Genomic DNA, 16,870 nt, shown 5'->3' on the forward strand with positions numbered 1-16,870 from the left:
CTACTAGTGTTGGTGATAATCTGTCCAGTCGTGAAAGAGAAATAATGTGTTTGGCTGGGGCGGAGTGTGTGTATGTGTGTGTGTGTGTCTGACAGGGCATTTGCGCAGTTGGAAAATTTGCTTTAAAAACAACCCCTGCCTCACATGGCTAACTTCTCTCTCTCTCTCTCTCTCTCTCTCTCTCTCTGTGCCTTCTCCCCATCAGGCCGATAAGCGAGATGTGCAGAGGAGACGCCGGAATTCTTACCCACTCCTGTATCGGATGCTCTGGAGAATCCGTCAACAGTGGAAGCTCTTGGGTTTCTTCGAGGTCAACCAGGACCACGAATTCTACGAACTGACCTGCATGTTGAAGGAGGGACTCAAAGCTTCTGTCCAGGATGCGATTGATAACCTTCCGACCACAGTGAGGATCAGTTGGGGGCACAAGGCTGGATTTTAAAATCTTTCTTTCTTTCTGAATGATAACAACCTCCTCTCTTATTAAAACAAATCCTTTGGGAATGTTGCCGTTATAGAATCTGGCTCTTGTCGTAGGCTGGGTGGGTGGGTTACTGAACCTCTTTCAGTCCAAGGGCCAAATTTGATTCCCGAGAAGCTTTTTTGGGGGGGGGCGCACATTTCCGTGGTGGGCGTGGCCAAAACACCAGCATATTTTAGGTCAAAGCTCTTTACTGCCCGTCACAAAGACTTAGGAGAGAGATTTTGACTGCATAGAATGAGGGAGGGGGGGGAAACTGCAGAAAATAAACTGTGGTCGGAGAAAAGAGGCTGATGGGAATTATTTGATAATGATGCTTGCGTGTGTTTTTTAAAAAAGGTAGCTTAGCAGAGGAAAACACAAAGGCAAAACCGAATGAGCATTTAACAGTCCCACATGCACACAAGAATAAGGAAGACACTACAGCTTTCTTTAGTGAAGGAAAGGTTAAAATGGTTCAGTCACAATATTCTTGCATAAAAATGCAGGTACAGCGTAGAGTTTCAAACAGTGTATGTTTGGTCCATTGCTGTGTGACGCATAACACTTGGAGGAGAGAGTGAGCAAACACAACTGCACCCAACCATGGAGGAGGTTGGAGAGAGAGAGGCGGGGGAGGAAGGAGAGAAGAGGAGAAAATCACAGGAAATCTTGAGGCTAGCTGTGCCTGAAATTCCCACGAACTAACAGCAACATTGCCCCCTTCCTGTAACGTGCAGATGAGGTTACAATATTCCCAACTGGGGGAATCCTGGAATGCTGGATTGGGACCCCAGGCAGCCTGGATTTGGGCTAAGGCTTTGGGATTGGCCACTGGGAAACATGAAATTCTCAAAAAATGACTTTAGCCTAGCCGCCACCCCCGTTCAGAATTTCTCATCTTCGTACGGAGCCTCTCCTCTCCCTCCCTCCCAAGCTTCGTGCGCGCACGTTGCCAAATCCTGGTCGCCCCCCACCCCACCCTGCACTCCACTCACACACATGTGAAATGTCTGTAACATAGAAACTCAGATGCATTACACGTAAGAACGCTGTGTCCTTGACCTATAGCCGGAGCTCAGTGGAAACGAGTAAAGGCGCGAGGAGGAAAAATGGTGAATAGAGTTGTTCTTGCAGTGCTGTGTCTTTGACGCCCTCTCTCTCTCTCTCTCTCTCTCTCTCTCTCTGCAAGGATGTCCGGAGTGAGTCAGAGTTCACCACGGTGCTTAAACAGACCCATGAGGTAGGCACTCGTGGTGGAGGGAAAGGGGATCACAGGGCGTTTCCCAAAGCATTGGGTGATGTGGACTAGCGGTCCCCAACCATTTTGGCACCAGGAAGTTGTGGAAGACAATTTTTCCATGGACTGGGGGGGGGGGGCTTTGAGGGGATGGTTTGGGGAAGCCACGCCCGCCCGTCCCCCTCCAGCGTCCCGCCCCCGCCCCAGCCGGGTGGGCACCCAGCCAAAGCAAAACCAGGACGCCGGGGTGGGCAGGAGGCCCCAGAACGGCGCGCCCGGAAGTCACTCTCCCAGAGCGGCCTCTGGCTGGGCACACCATCCCAAAGCCGCCCCACTCCCACCCCAGCGTCCTGGCTTTGCTTCGGCTGGGCAGGCGAGATGGCGCCCCGAGCCCAGGTACGCTGGGGTGGGGGTGGGTGGAAGCAGCTCACCTGCGCGGCCCGGTTCCTAACAGGCCACAGACCGGCACCCCTGATGTGGATGACTTTCAGGCCGCATCCAGGAGCCTGACCCAATTTCTCACCTACTTCAATGTTTCTTGCCTCCTGTGAACAACAGAAGCCAAACGAATCACGTGCTTAGGATCACAGCCTTTGTCGGCTAATCAATCAATTCATTGACTAAAGCTTATATGATTTATTGACTTAAGATTTATTTGATTGCCTTACACCGGGCATTCGCATCTCCCCTAGGGCAGAGGCGGGACTCGAACCAGGGACTTTGCTAAATGAATTGTTCATTTCGGTTGCCCTTTTTTGCATCCCTGTTTAACTGTATTGATTTCCCCCACCCGGGTTCCGTTTCGTGGCAGGGCTTTGAGATGCGGACGTATGCCGGCCATGTCTTTGCCCGGTTCCGGCAATTCCTTGGCATGGTGGATCAGAACTACCAGAAGTCGCTTTCTTGCGAGAGTTCTTACCTGCAGTTCATCAGCAACTCCAAGAGCAGCGCAGACTTCTTTCTCACGTAAGAGAAAGTCTCCTCACCTTGTGGGGAATCAGGACAATATTCTTACTAGTGGCGACCAGGGCTGGATTTCAGAGTAGGTTTCATAAGAACATCAGAAGAGCCCTGCTGGATCAGACCAAGGGTCCATCTAGTCCAGCACTCTGTTCACACAGTGGCCAACCAGCCGTTGGCCAGGGACCAACAAAGCAGGACATGGTGCAACAGCACCCTCCCGCCCATGTTCCCCAGCAACTGTTGCACACAGGCTTACTGCCTCAAATAGGTTTTGGAGATAACACACAACCATTAGGGCTAGTACCCTTGTTAGCTTTCTCCTCCAGCAATTTATCCAACCCCCCTTTTAAACCCCCATCCAAATTGCTGGCCATCACAACATCTTGTGGTAGTGAGTTCCATAGTTTAACTCTGCGCTGTGTGAAGACGTCCTTCCTTTGCTCTGCCCTAAATCTCCCACCAAACAGCTTCATGGGATGACTCCTTTGGGTTCTAGTATTATGGGAGTTTCCTAGGCAACTGCTTCAGGTGGTACCCAGCTATCTGTTCTACTACCCATTCAACACCTAAAACAAATATGCTATTACAATCCATCTTAGAATCACAGAGTTAGAGGTCCTCTTGGACTCATCTAGTCCAACCCCTTGTTTGATGCAGGAAATGAGGAGCTGCCCAGCCTCTGGTTGAACCCCCCCATCGAGGGAGAGCCCGCCCCCCCCCCAGCTCCTTTCAGTCATGGGTTCCATTGTCGAACTCCTCTTACTGCCAAGCGGGTTCTCCTAATGTTTGACCGCAATCTACCCTCCAGCTGGCCCCTTGCATCTGGATAATGATATATTATTATTACTATTGTCAAATTTCAACAAAATGAAACAAAAAAGAAGGAAGGAAGAAAAGCAAGAAATGATAGCTACATAGATTTGAATATATCAATTTCAATGCATGCAGATGAAGTGGATGTGGGTGGATGGGTGAAAGATAGAAAGACAAATATTTTATTTTAAAATAGAATTTTAAAAACAGAGCATTTAAAAAAAAATATTTTGAGCGAAATGTTTTAGCTTCTGTCCTCATTAATAGCTGTGCTGTTAAATGGATACCAGGAGTGGCATATGGAAATACGGCTTTCTAAGAATTATACACAGAATCATAGAATAGTAGAGCTGGAAGGGGCCCATAAGGCCATCGAGTCCAACCCTCCGCTAAATGCAGGAATCCTCTTGAAGGCCTGTAGTGTGGGAGAGCCCACCACCTCCCTAGGTCATTGGTTCCATTGTCGTACTGCTCTAACAGTCAGGAAGTGTTTCCTGATGTCCAGCCGGAAGCTTCCTGTCACTTGAGCCCATTATTCCGTGTCCTGCACTCTGGGAGGATCGAGAAGAGATCCTGGCCGACCAAGTATCCATATTAGCTTCTCTTCGCAACCGGCATCTATATCCCATCTGCTGAAATGTTGAAAGCTAAGTCCACAATCTGTTGCATTAGAGGACGTGAACCTTTATCCTTCCAGGGTTGCCATATCAGCCTTTTAGCTGTCAAAATGGGCACAAAGAATCCATTTGTGCTGACCGTGTGTTAACTTGGCGTGGTGTCGGTCGTGATGCCCTCTCTCTCTCTCTTTCTCTGTCTGTCTCTCTCTTTCTCTCTTTCTCTTTCTCCCTGGAGTTTCATTCTGATCCCAGGAGGGAATTCATTGCACCGCTTTCGGATAGACTAGCCAATTCCGAAGATTTGGTTAAGATTATTTTATGCTCCAGAGGAACGGTGGGGTTTTTTTGGGCTGCAGCCACTCCAGAACTGAGTATGATCCAGCAAATGCTATTGCCAGAAGCCTGTCTAGTACCAGCAGCAGATGGCTTGGCCATTTTGAATTTTCTGCAATGCCCTGGAGTGATGCTGCACCGGGCATTCTGGGAAATGTAACATGGTGGTGTAGGGAAGCAGAATGGGCGTCGATGCTGGTGGGCTATTCTGGGCACTGACCCCCCTGCAGCTGCCCAAATTTGGCTAGATGCTGACACCAGACCACTAACCTTAGCAGTTTCTTCCTTTTTTGTGTGTTTAATACTTCATTTTATCAACCTGCTGCCACGATCATGTCTTGCCATGACTTAATTGTTAAACATGGTGTCCTCCAGTTGTTTTGGACACCAACTCCTATCATCCCCAGCCAGCCAGCCTGGCCAGCGATCAGGAATGCTGGGAATTTGCCCTCCAGATGCTTTTACAACATCTGGAGGGCACAAGGTTGGGGAAAGTGAGTTTAAACAATAACAGGCAATTCTACGAAAGGAGCCGTGGGAAGTGGGCATTGGGACACGGACACACACCCCAGTGAGGTGCAAATCAGGCTGAGTTCTCGTGCCTCCATCCTTCTTGGAACAGTAACCGTCTCTGCCTTTTTCTCAATAGCAATGACAAACGCTTCTTCCTGAAGACGCAGTCCAAGCGAGAGACCCGTTTCCTCCTCTCGAACCTGCCCAAATACCTCGAGCACATGGAAAGATACCCTCACTCCATCCTCGTCAAGTTCTTGGGTGAGAAGCACCAGGCGGAGTCAAAGGCAAAGGGGTGATCACACGGGACAGGGCCTTCTCCACAGTGGCCCCACGCCTTTGGAACAAACTCCCATCGGAGGTCTGCCACGCACCACCTTTGCAGGCTTTGAAGAAGGCCTTGAAAACATTTTATTTTACTGTGGCCTTCTCTTGATAGGAGTACTGTTATTGCTGCTACTGCTGTTCTTGTCCTTGCTGCCTTTATTGTTGGCTTTAATTGTTTGTAACTGCTTTTTTATTGTGCTTATATTTTTATTGCTTGTAATAGTTTACTTTTTTAAATGTATTTTATTGTTGTAAGCTGCCTTGGGAAACCTTCTGCCCGGAAAGCTGGCCAAGAAATGTTTTAAATAAATAAAAGAAAAGAAAATTTAAAAGGGGATGGGGCCCCAATGCCAGCATATTATAGCTTAACGCTCTTACTACCAGAAGGTAAACCATAGAAGGGGTGCTTCAACCTTTTAGAATGAGGGAAAAGTCGGTAAAACCACAGTGGCCCTGTTTGGAAGACACCTTAAACCACGGCTTTAACCATGGTGGTTAAGCCAGAAAGCCAGGCCGTGTTCAAAAGACACCTTAAACCATGGTTTTAACCACATTGAATAAGGCTTTTTTGCTTTATTCACCATGGTTAAAGCCGTGGTTTAAGGTGCCTTCTGAACACAGCTCAGCTTTCTGGCTTCACCACCATGGATAAAGCTGTGGTTTAAGGTGTCTTCTGAATGGGGCCATAATGATTTATGCACTGTTCTATTTGGGGATCCCTAGAGGGTCATATTGTTACCGCAGGAAGGCCAGATTTAGCTCTCAGGGCTACGGGATCCCCAGGCTTCCGTTAATGGATGAACAGAATCACCTGAAAGCCATTGCTGTCTGCTATTATTTTTTCTTTCATTCATTCATTTCATTTCTATACCACTCAGTAGCTCTCTGGGCAGTTACAGCAATTCATAAGACAATAAAATGCAACGTTGGAGGGAGGCTCAGAGGATGGCAACAAGGGAGAGGGCCTTTTCTGTGGTGGCCCCCCAATTATGGAATGATCTCCCTGGCGAGGCCCGCCTGGCACCAACATGGATATTTTTGGGGTTCCAGGTCAAGATTTTTCTCTTTCCCCAGGCATTTAGCAGCATGTGATGAGATTTTTGTGAACCGCCCAGAGAGCTTCGGCTATTGGGCAGTATAAAAATGTAATAAATAAAATAAAATAAAATAAATTTTAGTTGACCCTGAATCTGTTTTTAGGTTTGGCTGACAGCCCCAAGGTTGTTTTTAGATGTATATTGTCTTTGTGTATACGCCCTGTTGTATGTTTTTATGATTTTGCATATCGTTTTTAATGTTTTAATTTTTTGTAAACTGCCCAAAGAGCTTTGGCTATGAGGTGGTATAGAAATGTAATAAACAACAACAACTTTAAAAATACAGCATAAAACTTTAAATATCCCAAATTTAAAACAATTTAGGCAGCTAAAAAGAGTTCCAATAGAATACTAGACCTGTTTAGATGGCTGGCATAAGCGCCCCATCATCATATGCCGTTATATGCCTCGGAGTAAAGGACAGTCTTAACCTGGCACTGAATAGATACCAGTGTCGGCGTCAGGCCAGCCGGTGGGAGGAGCTCTTTCCATAGTCAGGGGCCACCACTGAGAAGGCTGTCTCCCTTGTTTTGTAGTCTTTTTCAGGCTGAATCCTCCCCCTGCTTCACCCATATTCTTGTTCTGTTCCTTCCAACAGGGGTTCACAGTATCATTGTCCCTCAAGAGAAGAAGGTAAGTTCCCCCCACAGCTGTTGCTATGAGTAGAAGCGCCCTGCAACAAGATGGTGCAGCGTATCATCTCCCCCTAACTCAGCCTTCTCGAACCCAGCCCTCTTCAGAGGTGTTTGGATGACAATGCCCATCACCCCCAGGCCAGCATGATGTGGTCCAGTCCTGTGGGACACTCTGATGTGGTACAGTCCTGTCACACCACCGCTCCCAGAATGCCTGTTGGGGATTTCACCTTTCAAACCACCTGGCTTGAGGGTAGCGGGAGAGGACTGTACCACGCGGGAAGATGCAGGTTTTGAGCTCTCTCATGAACGGACGGACTGACTGCTGTGTTCTTTTTCTGCCTCTAGAAATACTTCATCATCATGCAGAGTATCTTCTACCCGCACGAGAGGATTGTCGAGCGGTGAGTTCCAAGCACGGCCCGAGAGGGGCGGTGCCATTTCTTTGCTGAAGGCCCCGGACCTGCATGGGCAGCAGATGACGACAGAGGGTCCGCTCTTCCGGGCCTCCGGGCCTCTGTGCAATTACTTGGCAGCAAGCCTCATTGGACATAGTGGGATTCACTTCCGAGAAAACATAAATAAAGCCAGTGTGGTGTAGTGGCCAGAGTGTCGGACTGGGAGTCGGGAGGTCTGGGTTCTAGTCCCCACTCGGCCATGGAAACCCCACTGGGTGACTGGGCCAGTCACAGACTCTCAGCCCAACCCATCTCACAGGGTTGTTGTTGTGAGGATAAAGTGGAGAGGAGGAGGATTACGTACGCCGCCTTGGGTTCCTTGGAGGAAGAAAGGCGGGATATAAATGCAGTAATAAAATAAATAAATAAATAAATAGGATTGTGTTATGGTGATGTTTATTTTTTTCTGTTTATTGGGCTCTTTGGGGATGAGGCTTACCTTTTCCCCTGCCATGCTAGATTTCTTTCCCTGCCCCTGACATGCTAGATTTCTTTTCTTTCCTGCCATGCTAGATTTCTTTTCTTTCCCCGCCCCAACATGCTAGATTTCTTTTCTTTCCTGACCTGCTAGATTTCTTTTCTTTCCCCACCCCTGACCTGCTACATTTGTCATCTTCTTTCCTCCTGACATGCTACATTTCTTCTCTTTCTTCTCCGCCCCCGCCGCCGTGCTACATTTCTTTCCTAACCTACCTCGCAAGGACGTTGTGAGGGTCCCCCAAAGACAGAGCATTCCGAATCCAGCCTCTCTGGAATTGACCGGTCCCTTGTCTTCTGCTCACAGCTATGACATCAAAGGCTGCCAGCTTGACCGGTGGAGCGACGCAGCGCCGGAAGGCAGCGAAATCATTGTGGTCTTGAAGGATCTCAACTTTGGAGAAAACGTCATCTGTCTCGGTAGGTTCTTCACAGTGTTGGCTTTCCCCGCCGTCTGGAAACGGCCAACCCTTGGGCCACCCGGAGCCCACGCCTGGAACCATGTTATGGTAATCGTACTTGTGGATCCATTTCATGGGGGGGGGCACATTCCAGGAGTGGGCGGGGCCAGAATCCCAGCATATTATTTATTTATTTATTTATGATTTTATATAAAGCCTTTTTATAGCGCCGCCTCTCCATTTCTGGCATCGAGGCGCTTTACAATAACATATAAAGCAATTCCATTGCCAGTAGAGAAGCCCGTAGGAGAGAGAGAGAGAAACGGTAAAGAAGGAGCAACGGGAATTGGGACAAACGCCAGCAAGCGAAGGAAAAGAAACTCACATCAAACAAACACAAACCAGCGAAGGAAATGCACATCCGACTTAAGACTGAGTATTGACAGAGGGTACTACACACACACACACACACCACCATGCCCTTAACTTTTCAGACGAAAATACAGAGGTGCAATATCTTGGCTTTGGGGAGGTTTCCTTTCTGATTCCTGTTTTCTTTGTGATTCATGTCTGTGATGCCCTGGCAAAAGGGGCCCATTTGCTTCATCCACAGTGGGAAAGCCTCCTGAGAATAGCTGGACTTTCAATCCCCAAAATGGAGGATGCAACATTACCCCTCACACACACACACACCTTCTTCCCAGGATACTTGGGGGCAGCAAAGCCTTCCCGTAACTACCTCATGACCTGCAGACTCTTCCACCCCCCACACACACATTATACTTGGAACTAATAAATTGAGTCACTTTTCTCCCCAGGCCCCCAACCTGCCTTTTTAACAAATTGCCCGACAAAGAGCTCTGTAGGTCTCTAAAGCTTGCACAGTTTCTCAGGTGATCTTTTCAGGTTGGCCCTAATCAGGGTATTGCAGCATCAGGGCTTTAGGGATATATATTTCTTTTTCTTCCGGTCCACACGACTGCCTTTTGTTGCATGTGAGTCTCTTTCTCGTCCTCTAAGGCCCTCTGTCATCCACACAGATGAGCAGCGGGCCTGGTTCATTCAGCAAGTCGAACTGGACACACAATTCCTCAAGGATTTGGATGTGATGGATTACAGTCTCCTGGTGGGGCTGCAGCCTCTGCATGAGGACGAGCGGATCCTGAACAAGGCGCTTGCCAATATCATCGCCAGGACAGTGTAAGCCAGGCCGGGCTGGTGGTGGGAGAAGGGTCCAGGCGGACTTTTTTGGGTGGGTGGGTGGACTTTATGGAATTGTACACAAATTTAGTCAAAAACATTTTTGGTTTTGGTTTTTTTTTAAAAAAATGTACTGTCCGAAAATGCGTATTTTTCTCTAGGTTAGAGCATTCAAATGCACATTTGGGGGGATTCGCTCATTTGCGTAGGTGCGAATTTGTGCGAATTCAGGAAATTGGGGGGGGGGAATTGATTCGGAGGATGCCAATCTAAGAAACACAGGGAGGGTGGTCTTTACAAACTCCAAGCATCCCCACCTGGGTACCACTTGAGTCTGTCGAACGCCTTGTGTGTGTTTGAGAGCACTTCTGCATCCCAAGGGCTCAAGATATAAGGAAGGGATTTTGGGGAGTGGGGAGAAGGAAGCAGGACATTGGCCAGTGCCCCCAACACCAGAGAGGAATGACTCAAACTGAGCAAGAAGACCTGAGGGTGGGGCTTCCTAGGGCCCAGCGGAGGAGGGGGCAGTCAGCTGACCCGATGGCTGTAAATTATTATTATTATTATTATTATTATTATTATTATTATTATTATTATTATTATTATTATTATTACATTTATATACCGCCCCATAGCTGAAGCTCTCTGGGCAGTTTACAAAGATTAAAAGACTGGACATTAAAAATCAATATACAAAAATTTAAAACATAAAAACAGCTAATATTTTAAACAATTTTTAAACACTAGTTTAAAAAGCTAGTTCTGGAGTCAGTTAAAACTCAACTTATGCTGTTAAATGCCTGGGAGAAGAGAAAAGTCTTGACCTGGCGCTGAAAAGATAACAATGTTGGGGTGAGGCGAGCCACATCAGGGAGATCATTCCATAATTGGGGGGCCACCACTGAAAAGGCCCTCTCCCTTGTTGCCGTCCTCCGAGCTTCCCTCGGAGTAGGCACTCGGAGGAGGACCTTAGATGTTGAGCGCAGTGAGCGGGGAGGTTCATGTCGGGAGAGGTGTCCCCAGTGGACGTGCCCCAAAATGTAGACTTTGTTTTTCTTTTAAAAAAATGCAAATAGCTGCCACAGGGGAGGGGAGGAGTGGATACTTCTGTGGATCGCAGCCAATAAATTTGTGCCCCCAGAGTTACTTTTTGCGCTGCGTCAATGGGGGGAGCGTGTTCTTCCCAATGCAAATAGGTCCATCAGGGAAGGGCTTTTCATTGGGATGGCGGCACCCTCTCGCTGCGACCCCAGCAAGGAGCAGAGACGCACACACACCCCTGCTGCTGTTTGTGTACGCATGTGTGTGTTTAAAAGAAGTGCTCATGAAATGCAAAGATGCATTTGTGGCTTTCCAGATGTTTTGGCTTACAGCTCCCATTTAGCCCTCACCACTGGCTATGCTGCTTGGGGCTGATGGAGGTTCTAAGCAAAGACAGAGAGACACAGTGAGAGAGAGAGAGACAGACAGACAGCGCCAGAGTGAGCGAGACAGACAGAGACAGAGAGACAGACCCAGTGAGAGACAGATCCAGAGCAAGAGGCAGAGAGACAGACACAGATGCACAGTCAGAGACAGACAGACAGAGAGACACGCACAGAGCAAGAGAGACAGACACAGAGCAACAAACATTGAGAGAGAACGACACAGACAGAAAGATAACAGAGAGAGAGAGATGGACAGACACACAGAGAGACAAACAGAGACACACAGAGCGAGAGAGACAGTCACTAACAGAAAGACAGAGAGGGAGAGATGGACAGACACAGAGAGAGACAAACAGAGACACACAGAGCGAGAGAGACAGTCACTAACAAAGACAGAGAGGGAGAGATGGACAGACACAGAGAGAGACAAACAGAGACACACAGAGCGAGAGATACAGTCATTAACAGAAAGACAGAGAAGGAGAGATGGACAGACACAGAGAGAGACAGAGACACACAGAGCGAGAGAGACAGTCACTAAGAGAAAGACAGAGAGGGAGAGATGGACAGACACAGGGAGAGACAAACAGAGAGGCAGAGCGCCCCATCACACCATTGTTTTATTGCACTCTCATCACGCCTGGTTTGCGCTTTTGCAGCGTGGTACTCACATGACGCCGCCCCTGTCCTGCACTCATCTCGCCTCTTCCCCTCCCCTTTCCATCTTATTTCGGAGCAGGGGAAATCCGGTTCCCTCCCCCCAATGCTCAATAAAACCGCTCCTCCACCCCCGTGTATTGCTGCTATGTTGGAACATCCCCCGGTTTTTTTGTGGAAGGGCGGTCTCGCTGACGAAAGAGGAAGGCGGGGTGGCTCTCCTCCAGCGCGCCATTTGAATTCCTCTCCTCATTCTGCCGTGTCGGTTGGAACGAACGATCGGTCGACCGTACTTTCACTGCTGCAACTCCCTGCTCTCTGTTTCGATGCCTCCTTTTTTCCTTGCCCGCTGCTACAATCCCCCCCACATTTTCAACCCTTCTCATCCATCCACTTCTGCCTGCTTCCTCCCCCCGCCCCGCATGAGGCCTCACTTTCCATTCTTCCTCGTTTTTATTATCCATGTTATTTCTTTTCTCTCCCCCACACACACTTGGGGCCTTGCTAGACCTGCCGGGATAAGCCGGCAGGGAGGCGGGGCGACGGCGTGCAAACTTTAACGCGCGCCGCCCAGCCTCCTAGACGGCCGACCCGCAGGGACGACGGAAGCCCTGCAGCGTCGGCCATGTTTTTTTTTTTTTAAAGGGGCCATGTGGGGCCCGAAGCCGCCGGAGAAGGTAAGGGTTTTTTTTTAATTTAATCCCCCCCATCCGCCCCCCTCGCCGTCTCCTTCGTCGCCCTCCGCCCCCCCACCATCTCCTTCGTCGCCCTCCGCCCCCCCACCATCTCCTTCGTCGCCCTCCGCCCCCCCACCATCTCCTTCGTCGCCCTCTGCCATCACCTCATCGTCTCCTTCGTCGCCCTCCGCCCCCCCCCCCAACATCTCCTTCGTCGCCCTCTGCCATCACCTCGCTGTCTCCTTCGTCGCCCTCCGCCCCCCCCCCCAACATCTCCTTCGTCGCCCTCTGCCATCTTCCCCCCCCCCCGGATCACCCACCTCCTGGCACGATGGGCACAGCGCATCGTGCCAGGTCCGTGGCTTTTCGCGGCTCCTCGCGAGTAAGCGAGGAGCCGCGAAAAGCCGCGGAACTCTCCACACTTTCCCCAGCTCCGGCCTGAGGCCGGAGCTGGGGAAAAGGCGCGCCATAAGCGACTTCGCTTATGGCGGGTAAGACCAGGCCTCAGCGCGGCCTGTCTGCGGATTCCCCTGTGCGTCATCTGGACGCACAGCAGGGAAGCCGGGACAGAATGCGCGCTAAGGCCTCGTCTAGGAAGGCCCTTGGTCATTGTTGATACCGCAATGGCTGCCTCCTGCAATGGCCGTGGGGCCTCCTGGCAGCACCGGGAACCCCTAGATTTGCTAGAATTTTTTGTGGGGGGGAGCAAGATTCAACTGCAATGAGGAGCCGGTCAAGCGCTCAGCCGGGAACACCCCGCAGAGATGGAAACATAATCTCCATTCGGAACACGGAAACGGCACTCACTTGATCAAACGCCCCCCTCCTCTCCATGGGTTTTGGAAAGGAGGGCTTGCTGGAATGTGGTATTACGCAGCTCCGATGGGCACGGGGGTGGGGGAGAGGAGAGGGAGGGAGCCCTTTGCCTCTCCGGCAAACACCCCCACCTGCCCTCAGGTTGCCATGGAGCCACCAAGCCCCCCCCCGCTTCTGCACTTTCCTAAGTCCTTTTATATCCCTTTTGAGGTGTCTTGATTGGCGCTGTGCAAATCCTTCAAAAGGCAAGCTGCACCAGAGGGCCATTAGACGCTTAACTGTCATACTGAAAAACCAGAATGGGGCGGGGAGGGTGCCCACGTCCATCACAGCCCAAACAGCCAATTAACTGTAGGGGGAAGGAGAAGGGGCGGGGTGCGCAATAGCGGAGAGAAATCGAGTGAAATGAGATTTTGCCATCATAGTAGCGATACCGGGAAGCGGGCGCCAGCACAGCTGAAAAGATACACCGGCTGAAATAGTGCTGAAATAGCGTAGCAACATGCATACGTGAGAGTGACCAGCGCTTGATGCGCTAATGAAACGGAGGTGGATATCGCGGGGGCAAACCAGGAAAAAAAAAGGAGTGATGGAGCTCAGAGACACGCAGAGCGAGAGAGACAGACACAGACAGACAGACAAAGACAGAGGGTGAGAAAGACAGACGCACACACAGAGGGAGAGACAGACAGACGCACACACAGAGGGAGAGACACAGACAGAGTGACAAACATCGAGAGAGAGAGAGAGAGGTGGACAGAAAGACAGAGAGAGAGACGCACATTCCAAAATGCCTTAGAACTTCTTTGTCACCTTCCAACAGGTCGGTCAGCTGCAAGGGCTCCTTCTGTACCAACGAACCGGCCGGTGCTGAACCCAAATACATGCCCCTGTTGCCCCCCATTGCTAGCACGATCCCCTCCAACCTGGAACAGTCGTACACCTTGTCCCCCGAAAGCAAAAGCTCCATCCAAGATGTCCTAGCCCTGTACCTCAGCCGGCGTCACAGCAGTGAGAAGGACCAGGAGGCGTCAACGCAGAGCCAGACCTTCATGCGGGACGTTCTGGTGCCCTACTTGATGCGGGAAAGCGGGAACGACCCTGCGTCCAACTCCTCCACCAGGGTGGAACTCTTGCTGCAGAGCCTGAGCCTGCACAGCCTGGAGGAAGACCCCTCGTACATCTTGGAAAACAGACGCCTGCTGCCCAGCTGCAGAAACCCCTTGCATGTCATCGACGGGCCGGACTACCGCTACTTCATCGGCATCATCGACCTCTTCACAGTGTACAGCTTCCGCAAGAAGATGGAGCACCTCTGGAAAAGCATCCGCTACCGCGGGCAAAACTTCTCCACGGTCGGCCCGGCCTGCTACGCTAGGAGGCTTTGCCAGTGGGTGGAAGACCACACCACATGAGCAGGGGGCGTCGGGGCGGGTGAGGGAAACGTCCTCGGCCTTTCTCCAGAGTCCCCAGATCCCTGCGTGACTCGCAGAGAGGGAAAAAGCCAGCTGAAGTACGATGAGACACTCGGACGGCGTGTCTCCAAAGCATCAGGAGGCGCTGTGGCGGCATTTGGCCATCAGGGGGCAGCATCCGCAGAAAAGTGGCATCTCCTCCCCATATTATTAGGCTGTAGGGTGGAAAGTAGATGGACAGATGTTTTGGACTTCCACTCCCAGAAGCCCCTGCCAGAACGGCCAATAGGCAGGAATGCTGGGAGTTGAAGTCCAAAACATCTGGACATTATCTTTTGCCTACACCTGCGGTAGGGCAAGGGAGCACGGATTTCCACCAGGCGTGTGTTGGGGGAACGGTTTGCCAGGGGGTGAGGTTGACGCTGGGATTTAGATATGAATCCTGGACACTAATCAGCAATGGTGCGGTTTGAAACTCAGGGCGATCATAATGCCGGAACCAACAGTGGTGTGTGCGAGTGTGCACCTTGTTCTTTGGCGTAGCCCTATAGGGGCCCAAATGAGATGAAGGTCCAGGAAAAAGAGGTGCCGGAGACCGCAAGCATGGTGGCACCAACCCACTGATGGCAAAGGGAGAGAACCTGCTCTCGATTTAAAACATAAAATAAAGATGCTAAAGGGAACATGTTGCTATTGTTATTTTTTTAACCCCGCATTGCCCTGGTATAATACATTCTTAGAGTAAGTATCTATGAGTATTTGTGGTGAAGGGGAAGACCAGTGTCAGCTCCAGGTTTTTGTGGGTTCTTGGGCAAGGCACAGCCCCATTGCCACATCCCCTGGTCCTTCAGTGGGTCTACCTTCTCACCACCTGTCATGTCTAACCCTACTGCCCCTGTTTTGGGAGAAGGTGTTTCAGGTAATCAATCAGAATCTGATTCGGACCTAGAGGAGGTGGCGCCAGACACCAGCCAGCCTGTACCAGTGGGGGAGGAAGCTCTCATGGGCGATTCCCCAGCTGGGAGTCAGCCCTCTCCAGAGCTTATCTCCTCAAGGCCAAATCCTACACACTCGGTGGGAAGTGAGCCTTCTTCCGGAGGAGAGGGCCCAGACAAACTAGCTGATGCTAGGGTTTGCTGGAAGCTCAAATGCGCAGAGCTGAAGGAAGGAGTGAGAAAGTCAGTTCGATTACGCCAGAACCTGCCTCCACACCAGGCTCTCTGAAGTTATGGGCATTTGGGAAGTGGCTTCCGATTCTTCTTAGTCGGACAATTGTCTTGCTTAGTTTGCATAGTTTTGCCTAGGGGGACGTTTCCGAAAGGTTAGGCTCTCTTCAAGTAGAAGAGAGTTTGTTGCTTAATAACAGCTTTGTGGATTACTTTGCAAGACTCGTCATTTGCCTCCCCTGGAAAGCAGGAGTTTCTGAGAAACACGACATTACCATTGCCATCAGCTGCTCTTGTTCCTCATCCTCTCCCTCATTTTGCTTGTTTTGAGGGGGGGGCACAGAGCCAGGGAGCCAGGAGGCCATGCGTCTCCTGCTCCTCCTCCTGAACCCCACTGTTGTCTGGGCCATAGCAAGGCATAGGTGAACAAGCAGGTTGCAATGGAGAAGGGCCCCTCCTGGGGTGAGGGTCCTCGGAAGCTGCCCAACCATGCCTAGCCTTGGCGCCAGCCCTGGACAAGATGCAAAGCCAGGTGGCTTTGGGGAAAACTCCCTTTGTAGTGATTTCTGCCCGGTCTCCCATGTTGGTATACAAAACCCTTTTGCACTCTTTCAGAAAACCACTGTACCGTTTTCCATGGGTTTGGGGTGTGGGTGTTTTTCCATGGCTTGGCTGCGTTGTGAGGTCCTTTGTGGCACGTAATGTTGTGGCCAACGCATTCCCAACCGCCCTCTTCTGCCTGGAAAAGGCGCAGGATCGGGGAGTGCTTTTACTCCATTCCTTTTATTTAAAGTGGCTCCCAGGCACTTGATCTGCTTTAAATTCTGGGCATGCCGATGACTTCGGTGCGGCCTGTGACCCTCCCCCCGTTCACTCCTTTAGCATTCCCACTGAGAGACGTCTATGCACTTTCTGCTTTCATTAACTCTGGCACTTTGTTAATTTGCTTCTCTGGTGTGTTGTTAGCTTCGGCGTTGCGCAGCTCCAGAGTTGCAAAGGAACTGTGTTCATTCACTTCTATCATGTGGTCTTAGCTCCAGAGCTGTCTATGCACTTTCTGCTTCAATTAACTCTGGAACTTCGTTAATTAGCTTCTGTGATGTGGCGTTAGCTCCGGAGCTCCGCAGCACCAGAGTTGCAAAGGGACTGTGTTAATTCACTTCTGTGATGTAGCGCTA

The 16,870-nt window shown here is 50.4% G+C and overlaps 1 protein-coding gene across 1 annotated transcript; it reads left to right on the forward strand.

Annotated features, from left to right (window-relative positions):
- The first annotated feature begins 7,335 nt into the window (after positions 1-7,335).
- PIP5KL1 (phosphatidylinositol-4-phosphate 5-kinase like 1) lies at positions 7,336-14,602 on the forward strand. Its single transcript, XM_063144511.1, has 4 exons — positions 7,336-7,402; positions 8,241-8,353; positions 9,375-9,534; positions 13,935-14,602. The coding sequence occupies exons 1-4, from the start codon at positions 7,362-7,364 to the stop codon at positions 14,524-14,526; spliced, it is 906 nt and encodes a 301-aa protein (XP_063000581.1). The 5' UTR covers positions 7,336-7,361; the 3' UTR covers positions 14,527-14,602.
- The last annotated feature ends 2,268 nt before the right edge of the window (positions 14,603-16,870 follow it).

This window comes from Elgaria multicarinata, chromosome 19 (genome assembly GCF_023053635.1).
Source record: "Elgaria multicarinata webbii isolate HBS135686 ecotype San Diego chromosome 19, rElgMul1.1.pri, whole genome shotgun sequence".
Classification (NCBI taxonomy): Eukaryota; Metazoa; Chordata; class Lepidosauria; order Squamata; family Anguidae; genus Elgaria; species Elgaria multicarinata.

What these genes read in the sequence shown, in the direction of transcription:
- PIP5KL1 (XM_063144511.1), top strand. Translation starts at nt 7,362, where the DNA reads ATGCAGAGTATCTTCTACCCGCACGAGAGGATTGTCGAGCG. An exon ending in AGAAAACGTCATCTGTCTCG is followed by an intron (nt 8,354 to 9,374) that starts GTAGGTTCTTCA and finishes TCATCCACACAG; the next exon opens with ATGAGCAGCGGGCCTGGTTC. An exon ending in AATATCATCGCCAGGACAGT is followed by an intron (nt 9,535 to 13,934) that starts GTAAGCCAGGCC and finishes ACCTTCCAACAG; the next exon opens with GTCGGTCAGCTGCAAGGGCT.